Source organism: Trypanosoma melophagium, assembly GCF_022059095.1.
Source record: "Trypanosoma melophagium isolate St. Kilda chromosome Unknown ctg1segment0, whole genome shotgun sequence".
NCBI lineage: Eukaryota > Euglenozoa > Kinetoplastea > Trypanosomatida > Trypanosomatidae > Trypanosoma > Trypanosoma melophagium.
This window is the reverse complement of record NW_027125132.1, coordinates 257,524-273,246: the sequence shown is the minus strand read 5'-3', so window position 1 is coordinate 273,246 and position 15,723 is coordinate 257,524. Positions and strand designations below refer to the sequence as shown.

Sequence of the window (15,723 nt, the reverse complement as noted above, 5' to 3'; positions counted from 1 at the left end):
CATCACTACCACCACTACAACCAGCGACCCATATTATTATTTTTCTTCTTTTATCGTTTGCTTCCCAATCCTCCTTCTCTTCTTCTTCCTTTTTTTTTTTTTTTGTTTAACCTCTTACCTTTTCTCCTTCCTTCCTTCCTTCTTTGTACTCTTCTGTCAGTCTTTTTTTTTCGTTAGAACTTTTTAAGCGAGCGCTGCTGTCGTGCTGCTCCAAACATAGATTTATGGGCACGACCTTTATTTAAAAAGTTCTCCGCATTACGCGTCCATCGCTTACTTACCTGAAATTGATAAAAATCCGAGTAACAACTATTCTTCCGCCTACGGCGATGCATTGGCTTCTCCTCCGCCTCCTGTATGTGATCTTCCCGGAATGTAGAAGTTAAGTTGGATGTATCCACATCCTCCACCGCCTGCTGCTGCTGCGACATTTGCCGCACCACCTCCTTTACATTTCGCGGCACAACATAACGAAAGCCATCCTTATCACCACCACGACGGTTAATTTCTTTTAATTCACGCAGCCGCTTTGCCGCCGCTCGTCGCATGGCAGATTCTCTTTTTCCAAGATCTTTAAAGTACTCATGGGCGCCCTGGAGAAGGGTGTCGGCTGAGACAAGTTCACTCCGCTTCTGTGCGACGTAGTCCTCGAGGAATGGGAGGCATGAGTGCTGCAGCAACTCGCCAAACTCCACACCAGCGGCAACAGCGGAGGCGGCGGCGGACGTGTTATATATTTCCTCTTCACCGCGAATAGCCCGTTCAATGAGTGTCTTGTCTATTTCCGCCTGTGACATATTCTTCTTTGTTGCTTCCGGGTTTTCCGGTTGTGGTGTATTATCAGATGGGGCTTCCTTTTCGCTGGTGGCCTTCTTGTTTTTCTTACTTACTTTCTTTACCCCACTCGTGACAAGACCTGTTTTTTTTTTTCCTTTCACTGTCGCCAGAGATGACTTTTTGGCATTCGATTCAATATTCTTCTTTTCTTTCTTTGCACCTTTACCGCTGCGTTTTACCCTCTTTTTACTCTGTTTCCTATTTAGACTACTACGTCCTCTTTCCGCCGCTGCTGCCGCCTCCTTCTTCTTGGCAATAAATTTTATCTTCTTAATGTACTTTTTGTTCTCTGTAAGCTTCGGGAGTAGCGCGGAGGGGCGCAACTTTTTCACCGTCATTCCGCCCTACATTCCATAAATAAATACATAAAGAGAAACAAATTAATGAGAAAACAGAAAAGAGAAATAGGAACAGAATAATAATGTTAGGACACCGTGTGATATAAAGCATGAGATTTAAAAAAAAAGAAGTTTTCAAAGAAAGCAAGAGGGCTAGTAAAAAAAAAAAAAACAGGGAAAATAAAAAGAAATAAAAAGAAACCATTGTAGTTTCTTCAAGACAACTGAAAGGTTTCCCCTCCCTGCGTGATACTAAGCTGCAGTTTCCTGTACATCATCTCTTCTGTAGGGTATGGCGGCAGCTTGAGGTATCGAAAACACGTATTCACAGTCGGCAGAGGCCAATCTCGCTCCGTCAACGACTCTGTTAACTCATTCTCTCGTAATAGCGATGAACCCGGCCGGGATCCACGGTCTGTGGAGATACATCCACTGCCAAAGAGTTGACCAAAGATGGCCACATCGGCTCGCCGCACCACTGTAATGGCGCCAAGCGATCCAACACCACCGGCCGGCAGTCGTGGACAACCCGTGCAAAACAGTAAAAACAAACGCTGCTCACGTGGGGTGAGGCGCTGCGCCAGCACATTCTGCAGCATTGTCATTTGTGGAGAGTCGTTCTGGTAACCGTGATCGGCAACGAGGATAGACTTAATTTGCGACAGCGTCCACAGCGGCTGGGTATCACACTGTTTACTGCCGCAGAGTAATTCCATCATTTCCTGCGGGTCTAGGGTGGCCAAGGCGCCACACGGGACAACGTCGTGAAAACCGTAAGCGAGAAAGCGAATGGGAAAAACAGCCGATTCATACAAAAGTCCAGTAATTGCACGATGGAAATAGCGAGAGAGATTGTTCGTCGTCACACGCAATTTTGCCCCTCCGGATACTAGCTCAAACGCATCATCACCAGGAAGTGTGAAGGGTAAATCCATCGTTTCCAGAGTTTTTGCGTCAAGTGAAAGTAATGATCGTAGACTAGATGCGAGGGATTTATCCATTAGTTCCACATCATCTATAGATAATCCCATAAAGTCCACTGGCCTCTCAATATTTTTATCAGCAAAAGAGATATTATCATCAGAAAGTACTACTCGTGCAGGGGGAACACCATGACTAAGAAAAATAGCAAGAGCGGGGCTTATATCAAGTGGAAATACCACCTCATCTGTAAAAGCACGACCAAGTGCGGCACCAACAAGGTAATAACACTCTGCGCGCTCACGATCAAACTCTGCAAAATCGTTCATACAAATTCCATGATCGGTAAGAATTCTCCCACCACCTGGGAGTACTTGTGGAGAAACTGGACATCCCAATATTGCACGTACGGAGATGTCTGTGCATGGGTATACACCCTCTGCTGTAGGAATCACCATTACATCATCATCATCACCAACAGCCTTACTTTTACTCTTGATGTTCGTCTTATTCTTGTCATTCTTATCTTTAGGTTTTCCACCTTTGTTTTTATTCCCTTTTATAGTCGTTGTACCTCCACGCCAAAGGTGTAATTCCTCCCTTTTCACTTTATCTGCAATCAATGTATAAAAGTGTGCCGTAGGACCTTGTCCAACACCAACGTCTCCCTCAAATCCTATAGATATAGGACATCTAGAATCGGCACTCTTTCGAAGAACCATATGGGCATCATGTAGTAATGCTGTTCGTCTTACTCGATACTTATGATTAGATACTCTTGCCCATTCAGCCGGGTATATCCTAATGGAACGATAAGACCTAGAAATACATGAACCTTTCATTTGAGCATAAAGTGCTCGACGAGCGCCATAGGCGAAAAAACGGGCAATATGTTCTCTTACATTAAGAGGTAAAAGAAATTTAGCCTGAGTGAGGACAAAGTCTACCCAACGAGGAACAGCTATCCTCGGTGGAAGGAGGGCTACACGCAATGCAGAAGCAGCTAGAGATTTTACAATAAGCGTTGTAAAATGGGGACTCACAAAAGTTGTAGGATTAATATCTACAACACGTTGTTTCATCAGTGGATTCAAAAACTTATGTAAGAGAATAAGCAAAACAGTATCTTGATTTTGTGAAAGTCGAGTGGGTTTTCGAACTATCTTTGATGAATACACAGTATTAAGTTCTTGCCTTGTCTTTTCACCACAACAACAGCGTGTCTCCTCATCATTTTCAAAATGATGAAAGACAAACGTTTGTGTACCATCTACTCGACTTGGAAGTTCTCTGGATGGTTGTAATACAGAATCGGTGTGTGTATCAAAAATTACCTCTGAAGACTGAAAACAATCTGAAGAAACCGCTGTCTCCATAGTTCCCTCAGTATTAAGTAAACAGTTCTCTAATTGTTCTACAAGACCCACTACCCCTTCACAAAGTGCACGTTGAAGTAGATTTCCTATAAACGTTTCCTGATACGCACAACGTCCACCTGGGGAGGTATAAAGTACATACCGCTCTTCCATAGCATCCCGTATAAACTGATTCATATCCTGCGTCTCTTGTTTTCCAGATGATTTACCTTCTGAATCTTTATCTGCAGTTGTTGTGTTTTCACTGCTGGAACCAGATGAGAAAAATGTTTTTACAGCCTCTTGAATAGATTTTCTAAGTGATCCAGGGACCCATTGTTTCTTTCTTCGCACTAAAACAGACTGCACGTGAGCTATAAAATAATCAATATTTTGTAATGCTGACAGAGGTGCTGGGGCAACATCTGTATTCTTGATAATAGAAGTTCCAGTTCGAAAATAACGCTCAATATCACCAATAGAAGCGAATAAATGGGTTCGCGCCGTTGTTTTCTTCGTTTGGTTTAACTGTGTGCGTTCCATACCATTACTCATGTTGTCATCTTCAGGATTGGATCGTGAACTTAAGAGAGGACTCGCCCCTTCATAGTGAGCATCCGGATTTGCATGGCATTCCATGCATATATGAAATTCACACTGTCTACAGCGGAATCCAGATCGTACTTCCTCTTCACACAAATCACATGGGGACAATGTATTTTGTGGAATAGCAATAACCTCTAATGGATGACCATGTGGACAGTAATCACGTGGGTTTGGTATAACAATGTCCCTTTCAACGAAACCATGCGATTGAGTAGATATGCTATCTTCTCCCAAATTAACTCGATTACTTGTATCCTTACCAGAATTCGTAGTAAAGCCACTTGCACTACGTTTGCTAGTAGTAGTGGTATTATTTCCTTTAGAACAGAGTACAACCGTTGGTGAAATATGTGAACATGCCATGACCGCTTTTACCGGCGGTCGACAGCAAACACCAGTTGTAGCTAACACAGTCTCAACAAGAGGGAAAGTGGAATGCATAGGAAGTGCCGATACTAAATTTTCAATCAATGCCTCCATTCCACGTGGTTTTTCAGCCGCACACATGAGGAAACACTCAAGACGATCTTTTCGACAACGTTGATAAAGATGATCTGCCACACTTCTTCCATCAAAAGGTGCGAAATCTACACAAGAAGTGGATGCAAAACTTCCAAGAGATGGAGACTTTTTCCCCCTTTCCACGCTAGCGGAACCATTAATAGATGTATCAGCTGCAGCGGTATTATTATTATTATTATTATCACTCTCAAGTAAATAGGTTAAAACAGCATCCGCAATTCCTAGCATCGATATCTCAAATGCCGTAATGGTTCTTAATGACAGTTCCATAACATACAAAACATGTTCCACCACTTCACGGTGTACACCAGGCATTTTTGCAGATGTTTTTAAATCCTGCACTGCCTGACGCACTACCTTCACATCTACCGTAGAAAGACCAGATACATTTCTTGGAGAATGTAATTTTGCCATTTCCTCTGTAATAGCAGCATGAATAGCTAAAGCGGTTGTCGCTAAATACTTTGTACGTGTCTGACGTTCTTCTGATCGTACATGCACAAATGGTGTTTGTGTAAATTTGTTAGTATAATTCATGGTATGATTATATCCCTTATTTCCCCCGCGTGATAATTCCTCTAATTCTCTAAGAAGTCCACATCTCTGCGCTATTCCGCAAAACTGCCACTCCGCTGCTAGTGGGTGACACAACAGCCAAACCATCATTGTAAGACAAATAGATTTAGTGGCTTTATCCGATGATACGATTGCCACACGTAACATTTCACATAATGGACGTAAAACAATACGAATAAGTGAAACAAGTCGTTTTTCTTCACCAGAGCGAATAACGGCATGCAATAAAGAAGCACAGGCACATGTTCCAAGTTGCATCGTCATTTGACCAGGTACCCAAACCACAAAATTACAGAGGCTTTCAAGGTAAAGTTCTGCCATTTTTACATTTCCTAATAATACGGGTGCCTCTTTATTTAAAACATAGTGTTGAAGAAGATTTTTTAAATGTGGAGGCATTCCTGCTGCTGTGGCGGTCATTGCAGTTTTAGTTTCATGTTTTGTTTGTAGAAATATATTATTAGATGCCATAACCTCCTTTGCCGACCGTGTAAGACGAAGATTTTCGTCATCTACAACGTGAAACACAAAAGGCACAAATTTTCTATAAACATTTCGATACACTCCACCAAATCCTCCACACATTTTCATGGTATGAAAATCCACAAACATAGATTTTGTTTGTATTTTAATCACTGACTCTTTAGACAAGCGAACATAATTTGTTTCAAGTGAAATACATCTTTCCTCATCGATACAATTTCTATGCCGCATCTCATCTTCCCACATCCACTCAGGCACTGGGAGAAGAACTTTAGGTTTGGGTCCAAACGCTTCACGAGGAAGACGTGGACAAGCAAGAATAAAAAGTCTAACAGCTGCAATAGAGGCAATATGATTTTTATCGCGTCGTTGAGCCCCACGTAAGGAAGCGCTTGCTAATGGAAAGGGATCATTTAGTAAAGTTGTGACTTCCGCATCCGACTCTTCAAACATATGTTTATAGAAAGATTGCGCTTTCTCTGTTAAGAGAGATTCACTAGCAACTTTCCAATCTGCCCTAATAGCGACATCTAACATGGTTTCACACAGTAAAAGTCGTTCCGCACGAACTACGTGATCTAATGCCACATTACTATCATTAAATAAAATTAAATGAAACAGTGTTTTACAAATATCAGGTGTTACCATCTTTCGTGCTGTAGAAGGACGATGACATAATAAGGCTCGCTGCATAAGCATACCAAGACATTGTAGTGCCATCTCTAAGAATGGCCATGCCTCTGGAAAACTTTCAAGACTTGTTGCATACTGTTGAATAGATGTATGAAGAAATGGAGCAATTCGTCGTTCTACCGCCACTACTACCGGTTCCTCACTACCTACCGGCTTATCATCCTTCTTTGCATGTTTCTTTTTCCCTTTCCATCCCAGGAAGGAAATTGGGAAACCAAGTACATGTGGTTTTTCCGCTTCTGATGGTAATATAACTTTAGAGCATAGAATAAGAAGAACATCAAAAGCCTGTCGTGCTAAGAGAGAATTTTCAGAAGCAGCTATTTGTATTATATCCGGCATACCAAACTTTAACGCAGATATATCACTTTCATCTCTGCTAATAAATCGAATTAGTCGCAGAGATTCCTCCAATAGCATTACATTATCCGTATTATTATACTTCATTTTCCCAGCAAGCGTTCGCGAGAGAGCCTGACACACCGACTTCATAAGTTGTTTATGAAAAGGCAGCATACTATCATAGGAGCTGGGAACATGTTCCATAATAAGCGAAATAGCCCGAAAAAGCATCGTGAGTGTATCCCCGCGAAATACAAACGCCTCCTTTTCTGTCATTCGCACTAACATGGGAATAGCGGCTGCCGCATCAAAGTCCCGCACATATCTTTCCACACCCATAACAAGAGATAAACACATACTTTCCAGCGGCCCCAATACACCGTCCGGGTCATTCTTCAGCCGGTGGACCGCCTTTACTTGCTGTTTGGAGTCCTCCACCAACACATTTGCCTGCATACTCATGGGAATATACAGATAGATAGATAGATAGATATAAATAGATAAACTGTAAGAAGCAATATAAGAGAAATAACTAAATAATAATATTAATAATAAGAAGAAACGGGCAAAATTCCTATTCTTTTTATTTTTTCTTTTTTTGTTTCCTTCCCCCTCCTTTTTTTTTTCACAACACACACACAGAAGGCAGAGAGACGAACAGAGAAACAAGCACCCAGGCACCTTATCTACACGCAAAAAAAAAAAAATGAGACAAGATGTAAATAATAAACCCCCTAACACAGTACACACACACAGCAGTAACAGTATTAGTACTGATAATAATGAAGGAACTATATTGTGTAACTTTTTCCTTTAAAAAAAAAGGAATGGCGGTAGTAGAAGATCCACACCTTACACCCCCAACTTGTGGCTACTCTTTTAATAGGCACAAATACAACACCAGATGAGAAAAAGAAAGTAAAAGAATAATCTACACCTTACCTTTTCCCTCAAACAAGCAAAAAGCAAAAAGCAAAAAGAAGTAAGAAAGAAAGAAATAACAGCAATAATAATATTTTCTTTTAATTTTCAGCAAAGACTATATTAATCCATTTTCCAATGGGAAACAACTATTATCAGTAATTCCAAGAATCCTCATCATACTCTAAAAGAGTAATACTGATGAAAAAATAATTATTATTATTATAATAACAATAACAATTTTGAAAGCGTCTTTCTAATTTGTCTTTCAAGCAGGGTGAAAAAAGGGAATGGGTTCTCAAAAACACACACTTTTCCCTCAATATCCATACACCGAAATAAATTCTCATAAAGAAGAAAAGGTTATGTATTTTTTTTTTTCTTCTTTCCTTTCATATTATCATTAATAACGTAAAACAAGACCTATTCCCCCCACTCTTGCATAATTTCCCCAGAGAGAATCAAAAGACAAGAAAGTAAAATAAAATAAACAAAAGATAATCGTTGTCATACATAAAAAAATAAAAGAAAAATACCCCTTATACGTAGATGTTTCACAAAAATAAAGCAAGGACGTATCTCTCCTTACATATCATGTACTCATTGAATAGCTAGAAATATTCGTTCGTACGTATCTACATAACCAGATATATATATATATATATATCAGTAATAATAATAATAATAATAATAATAATAATAATAATAATAATAATAATACCCCATTTTATTTACTGTAGATATGCGCCGTTATTTCCCCAACGCCCTCTACTGATGCCTTTATAACATCACCAGGTTTTACCGCAGAAACACCTGAAGGAGTTCCAGTAAAAACAAGATCACCCGGTGCCAAATCCACAGAGTGTGATAAGATCGAAATTAATTCATCAATAGGTGTAACAAATGATGATAGATTCCCTTCTTGGCGAGGTGTATCATTCACCGTCAACTTCACCGCCCCACGGCGTAATACAGCAGGCATTACATTTTCTCCCTTTCCCTCTGCTTTACATTCCGCATCACTTGTGTAAAAGAGTGAGTTGTACTCTTTCTGCACAGACGCCACTGGTACAATGGCGGAAAGTGGGGCACTCTCCTCCGCGCCTTTTGCCAAATCCCACGGCTTTCCATTTGTTTTCGCCTGCAGTTGTAAGTCACGTCTCGTCATATCAAGACCGACAGCGTAGCCGTAAATAATGTTGTGTACCTCTTTAGGCAATAAGGCACTGTACTTTATCCCAGCATTATTATTATTATTATTATTATTATTATTATTATGTTTAGGGCCAATCGCAACAACCAATTCCACCTCATGTTGATAATTCTCTGTCTGCGGAGGATATTTCGCGTTAATCTCCATTACAGTTGTGTGATTAGTGTCATTCGTTACAATGGCATCTGTTGGTTTGGTGAAGAAAAACGGGTTTGTTTTGGAAACCGTGCCCCCCATCTCTTTAGCGTGATCGGCGTAGTTCTGCCCAACGCAGTAGACCCGGCGCACGGGGAAGAGAAGATTACACCCCACCACAGGGACGAGGGTATGGCGTACGGAAAAGGCAAACGCTGAACTCATTTTAATAATAATAATAATAATAATAATAATAATAAATGTTATTATACTTTATTTTTGTTCCTCCTTTTTTTTTTTTTGATGATGTTTTGATTCTTTTGTTTTTTTTTTTTCTTATGATCTTCTTTTTTGGATTTTCACCTTTAATTGTGTGTTCCCTTTTTTGTTGTTCTATGTATTATCGTCTAAAGTCCCAAGAGAAGAATGTAAACATGAGAAGAGTAGAAAAAATAAAATAAGATATTATTCTCAACAGGCAAATTTAGTACTAAAGTATAATACCTCCATATATATATATATACTTTTTTGGGTTTATTTCGCAAACTTGATCGATTAATTGATTGTGTAAATGAGTAAATAAGTGGATGTACAACAATTAAATCTTGGCCAAAAGGCCCTGTGTGCGTAATAAACAATACTCGTATATAATCAAAATAGTAAGAACGGGAAGATAACAGCAACCAAAAGGGTGTGTGACACAATAGTCAAGTGTGTGTGTGTGCGTGCAAGAAATAATGATAATAGTGATAATAAAAATAATGATAATAATAATAATAATAATAATAATAATAATAATAATAATAATAATAATAATAATAATAATAATAATAATAATAATACAAAAGAAAAAGAAAAAAAAAGCACAAACACAAAAGAAGAAAAAAAAAAATTAACACTTCGATGCTTGTTATCGACAACAACAATAAAAAAAACCTGTCAAAAAAGGAGAGGAGTACTCCTCATTCTTCTTATTAATTATTCTCATTCCCTATTTGCCCTATTCCTATTAATAATGACAGTTCATATATATATATATATATATATATATTACCCACTACCACTATTATTATCAGAGAGTTTTTCCCATCTACAGCGACTCGAGGCCCACAACGTGGTCCATGAGCCACGACCGCTGACACTGCAATTGTTCACGTTCTTCTCTTGAGATGTCAACACCCCGCAGGAGAGACGATGAATGTTCCATTCGATGAACAGACGCGGACCTAATATTATTATTATTATTATTATTATTATTATTATTATTATTATTATTATTATTATTATGGGTCTTATGACTCACATACGCATCCATATTTAAGAAATTTACCTCTTCTGTACTGGATGCCCTTGTCTTGAAACTACTACTCTTACTCTTCTTCCCTGTTCGATGAGCAGGAACACCTGTAGAGTTTATTACACTAACACCATTTAACATATTTTTCGTTTTGTTTTCTTTTTCTTTTTCTCTTGTCGTTATTGAAGTTATAAGTTGTGCGGATGGACTAACATCCTCCTCATCACTCGTATTCTTCTCATCACTTGAAGAACAGCACGAACAACACCAACAGCCACTCCGTACACCCTGACAACATAAGGAGATAAGAATAACCACAATAACCCCACAAATCACAATCATCGCCACTCCTAAACAAGAGATTTTACCACAAGTGGTATTATTAGAGGATTTATATAATGTAATTAAATCATGACAATCCCCACCAACAGCTACAAGGTTGTGTATATCTCCGGTTAGTTTGCGATACTCAAGAGAAGATCGTGGGAAGAAATTCTTCTTTTTATCATTACTTTTCTGCTCGCTAATGCGGTTTGTTTTAAATAGATTATATCGCCTTGAACGGTGAGAGTAAAGTCTTCGAACACGTTCTCTACACCTTGAGTAATGATCTTCCCGCGTTAAAAATGATTCATCATCTATTTTCCACTTACAGAGCAATAAAGGCGTACAATTAGCATCAACAACAGTATAACTTCGCGTTTTCTCCAATGTTAATAGTGATTGTGTGGATACATCACCATGCTGAATAGGAATACCGTTCTTACTTCGTAGACAGTGAGTATTACATACTGGCAAGCTCTTTACTACACTACGACTATCACTATTACTATCAATTTCACTCGTAGATGTAAAGTCCAAAAATAGAATATCACGTAAATCCTCCTTAAGTGCCATAAGAAAAGGTTGGGAATTATTTCCAGTTGTGGGATCCGTGCTGGCATTAAGATAAACCACAACAAGAAGTGGATGTTCCTCTGAGTGGTTTTCACTATTATTATTATTATTATTATTATTATTATTATTATTATTATTATTATTATTAGTGATGGGCTTTAATGGTGTGGGACTGCCCATACATCTCTCAGTCATTATAACGGGAAATATACATATGAATAATAATGATAGTAGTAGCATGTTATTCTTCAATATTCCTCTACATTGGCTCATGCTATTTCCTTATATTGGTCTTTTTTTTTTACTTTTTACTTTTTGTGGTTTGTATGTATGTGTGTTTGGCTTCTCCTCCTCCTCTTCCTATATATTACACCGTAAAGAACAAAGAATAGAACAAAATAATAATAACAGCAAGGGAAGAATTGCAAATGTGAGTCACAGTATCATTAGTCATAGATAGAAGATCTTATATATATATATATATATATATATATATATATATATATAGACAGATAAATAGTTTAATTGATATTCAGGTACCACCCCTGACTTTTCCCCAACAGAAAGAATAACCTATACCTCATCCTTTCCTTCCAGATAAAATAATGAAAAAGTAAAAAGAAAAAAAAGAGAAAAGAGAAAATGCTTTTTTTTTCTGTACTATAATTAGTGAGAAGTATCCTAAAACAAACCAACAAATAAGTAAATAAGTAAATAACTCATTCCTCATTGAGAATACGATAAATCAACACACCATTCATCACCATTGGGTATTGAGAAAAGAAAAAGAGAGTGAACGCTTTGAATACACTTTCAAAACGAACCTATTGCGACGATCTACACAATGTTCGAATCAAACAAAAGAAAAAAAAATGATATTGTGTACGCTTGCCAGAAAAAAAAAAAATAAAACAAATAAATAATACATAACACTTTCCTTTTATAATACATCAAACACTAAAATTAAAAGATAACACACACGCACGCACACAGCCACAAACGACACAGTTGATACCTAAAACCCCAAATGAATGTTCTTTCAACTAGAACTATGCATCCACAGCGAGGTGTACGTATATATATATATATATATATATATATATATATTTATATTTATTTATATTTATTTATTTAGTTAGTTAGTTAGTTAGTTAGTTAGTTAGTTAGTTAGTTAGTTATTTACATATTAATGTTTCTCTATATGTATTTACACCAATTATGGCTTTCCTTTAAAGTATAGCTTGGTTCTCTGAGAAAGATGCTTAAAAAAGAGAATATGACTCTATTCTCTTCTCAACACATCATACATACTTTTGCTGTAAAGGTACGACCAGCTCGTAGGTTTCATCCTGATACCCCCTTTTTTCTTCAGACAACAAAATAAGGTGATAAACACAATCGTCATGATAATAACGACAATAATAATTATAATTAGTACAAAGATTTGAACAGGGACACAGCCTGTAAACTGTACAACACATCGTGAATCACCTTTAGACTCCGGTTGCACTTGTTTCACATCAACAGAGGATAATGATAATGCACCACTTGCGTTTGCGTCATCTGTGACACTTATAGGAGTACCTTTAGCGAGATGTTGAACAGTAGATGATAAAACAGGCAGTGGTGAAGAAATTTTCGTGGCATTTATAAGCAATTCTTCCCAAAAGTGCAAAATATGTTCCTTCCCACCAATACCATCGGCGACAGGAGGAAAAGATACCGTCAAGGTAAGCAATAATTCCGTGGATCCCGAAGTTTGTATGTCTTTTACCTCAATAAGGTTTGGGGTGAGAAGCATAATTTGAGAAATATCATGTTTAACGGCATTTCCCAATCGAGTGCGCACTGTACCATCTGTTAACGCCGGTAAACCCTTCAAATCACCTTTACAATGAAGATTAATTTCACCGAGTAAAACAAGTTGATCCAGTGTTGTGGTGTCGTCTACAATAATGGCCTCGGGAAGTATTTCCGCGGATGCTATCGTCGTCGTATAGATAGTGTTGCTGGTGGTATTGGTCAAGAGTGTCATGTATGCCCCTAAAAGAGGCATCATACTATTTACGATAAATTTAGATTCATACATGGTTCGCATATTCTCTATGTTGGCACTTCCCGCCCCCACTATTAATCCAATTTGAAAGTTTACTGTGATACCACCATTCACAACAGCTGCAGAGGCGTACTCTGGTAAAATACGAACACTACCAGTTCCCAACTTGCATGAACATAGTAGGGCAAATTCTTCCTGAAGGATCATGAAAAAAATGCCTTGGTACATAGTCGCTAGACTGCCTAATGCATTTATAACATCCTCTTTCCCATCACTATCACCACTTACGGTTGTATTAATAAGAAGGATCACATCTAATGCATACTCCCGCATAGGTCCATCATCTACCGTAGATGTCGCTGCTTCTGGATTGTAAAATAATGCAGGCGAGCACACCGCCTCTGCCCGTTCACAGTGCACCTCCCCTGCATAACCAGTAGAAAATGGAATGTTAATAACGCCAGCACTACCATCGGCGGGGCATGCGAGCCACTGTGAACCCACAAACACCTCCAGTTGTTTTCCTAATCGACATCGTACTAGTAGACATCGTGGATTTTTATCATTAATGGTGTAACCTTGTTTCACCATATTGTTTGTGGGAACACAACGACTTTGTGGTCCAAAGTAAAACCCAAAGAGGGCATCATTTCCTGCAGAGTTAGAAGCCTGAGAGCATTGACGATTACTATAGCCTACGACAATAGGACAGTAATCCATCAGTGCTGCAAGTCCTCCACGCATCGGATTATCAGGAAAGTACTGAAAATAAGTCGGTAAATTCGGTATTAAACCCGTACTACATAATCCCACTGCCTTACGATCTAAGGTACAGAGTTGTTGCGTTGAAGTTTCATTACACCACTCTAATCCCATCCTTTGGGCATTCGCCACACATCTTTCCTCAACAAAAGGACAACCCGCATGACGACTCCATGGCATAGTTTCATTATATTCCATATGTACTATATAAAAATCAAGAGATGCAAAGTAGGCAAGTGTGAGAGCAGAAACCGCCGATCGAGAAGGAACTCCCGCCATAAGTTCATCCATCCATTCTCTACGTTCCCAGTGTGTCCACGCCGTACCACTTCCACCCTCATCTTCCAATTCCACACCATCAAGAGTTGCACAATTTAAATGATTTCTGGCCGCAGAAACAACGGCAGGGGTTGTCACAAGACGAACCGATTTACCCCGTCGTTCACTTACATTTACCATAGGTTCAATAAACGTTGGGGTAAACCCCAAGGCGTGAAGTAACTCATGTATAATAATACGAACATAATATTCATATCCCCATCCAGAATCATACCACTGAACAAGGGATGGTACAAAGTTAATATGACCAACGATTGGTCGTCCAGCTTCATTTAATTCACAATGTGCAGCCCATGCAATAGTTCCCATAAACTCTGGAGTCGCTGAATTACCCATACCACCTGCATGAGCATAGAGAATCATATCGACACCCGATACTCCAATAGTAGTGTGATCTACTGGAATTGTAACATTAGGTCCACAAATATTTTTGGTAACTAATAATGGTTCCTGAAGAGGATTTACATCTAGGAACTTCTGTACGCGGTAAAGAGCTAGAGGTAGTGCGACATTTTCAATTATCCATAACCTTTCAACTGTCATTATATCTTGAGCGAGACAGATTTGTGTGGAACCCATGAAATCAGGTCGAACTTGACCAACAGCGGTACATATCTTGGTGGGATCCACAAGAAGACTTGTGTCTACAAGGATACGAAGTGGTTCCCATGTATCTATACCCTTTTTCAATTTAACTTTGTCATTGTTACCTTTCTTATTAGATAATTTATTATCCCGGCGTACAATGTTTAAGCGTAGTAAACGGGATTTTGACTTGGACCCTTTTTGAGTTTCTCTTACATCATCACTACTTCTCTGGCTTTTATATCCGTTATGAGATCCTTCCTTTTCCTCGGTTTCTCCGTTAGTATTATTATTATTATTATTATTATTATTACTCTGCTGCTTATTCTCATTACTTTCTTGCGAGCGTGCAGAAGTGCGAATATTGTTAAGAATATGCTGCTGTATTCTATCTTCGGCATGAATACAACGGTGTTCCACTTTTCTCATCGCCATTGTTTCAGGAACGAAAAACAGAAGCAACAATAGCAGCAGCAACATCAGAGAAACCACTGAGAAAAAAGCACTAGGCTTGAAATTTCTGTAATGGGTAATATCGGCCATGAGGTGATCCGATCCTTCGATTTGTTATAGAATATGTAAAAAAAAGAAGTAAATCAAAAAAGAAAGGAAGAAAAAAATAATAGAGCAAGGAAAATCATAAAGAAGCAATATGAGAGAGGGAAACACCATTTATTGTAAAAAAAAAACGGGCAAGCAAGTATGTATGCATGTAATGTGTGCGTAAGTAAAAGAGAAGGAGGGGGGAGAGAAAAGAAACCCACAGTAATAATAAGAGCACAGATACACAACTTATGTGCTATAACAATATGTCTCTCTTTCCCTTTCTCTTTTTCTCTTTTTCT

At 38.6% G+C, this 15,723-nt stretch overlaps 5 protein-coding genes across 5 annotated transcripts; all 5 read right to left on the bottom strand.

Moving 5' to 3' along the window:
- Positions 1-173: 173 nt before the first annotated feature.
- LSM04_003853 (Ribosomal RNA-processing protein 7) lies at positions 174-1,175 on the bottom strand (the record flags this gene model as incomplete). Its single annotated transcript, XM_067335252.1, has 1 exon — positions 174-1,175. One exon carries the CDS (start codon positions 1,173-1,175, stop codon positions 174-176), a length of 1,002 nt encoding a protein of 333 aa, XP_067195137.1.
- Positions 1,176-1,390: 215 nt separating this feature from the next.
- LSM04_000293 (HECT domain) lies at positions 1,391-7,135 on the bottom strand (the record flags this gene model as incomplete). The annotated part of the gene is made up of 1 exon (XM_067335251.1): positions 1,391-7,135. One exon carries the CDS (start codon positions 7,133-7,135, stop codon positions 1,391-1,393), a length of 5,745 nt encoding a protein of 1,914 aa, XP_067194929.1.
- Positions 7,136-8,321: 1,186 nt separating this feature from the next.
- LSM04_002364 (Fumarylacetoacetase-like) lies at positions 8,322-9,167 on the bottom strand (the record flags this gene model as incomplete). The annotated part of the gene is made up of 1 exon (XM_067335250.1): positions 8,322-9,167. The coding sequence occupies one exon, from the start codon at positions 9,165-9,167 to the stop codon at positions 8,322-8,324; it is 846 nt and encodes a 281-aa protein (XP_067195049.1).
- Positions 9,168-10,032: 865 nt separating this feature from the next.
- LSM04_006313 (uncharacterized protein) lies at positions 10,033-11,316 on the bottom strand (the record flags this gene model as incomplete). The annotated part of the gene is made up of 1 exon (XM_067335249.1): positions 10,033-11,316. The coding sequence occupies one exon, from the start codon at positions 11,314-11,316 to the stop codon at positions 10,033-10,035; it is 1,284 nt and encodes a 427-aa protein (XP_067195284.1).
- Positions 11,317-12,418: 1,102 nt separating this feature from the next.
- On the bottom strand, positions 12,419-15,421 carry LSM04_004479 (Peptidase M8; the record flags this gene model as incomplete). The annotated part of the gene is made up of 1 exon (XM_067335248.1): positions 12,419-15,421. One exon carries the CDS (start codon positions 15,419-15,421, stop codon positions 12,419-12,421), a length of 3,003 nt encoding a protein of 1,000 aa, XP_067195176.1.
- Positions 15,422-15,723: the final 302 nt, after the last annotated feature.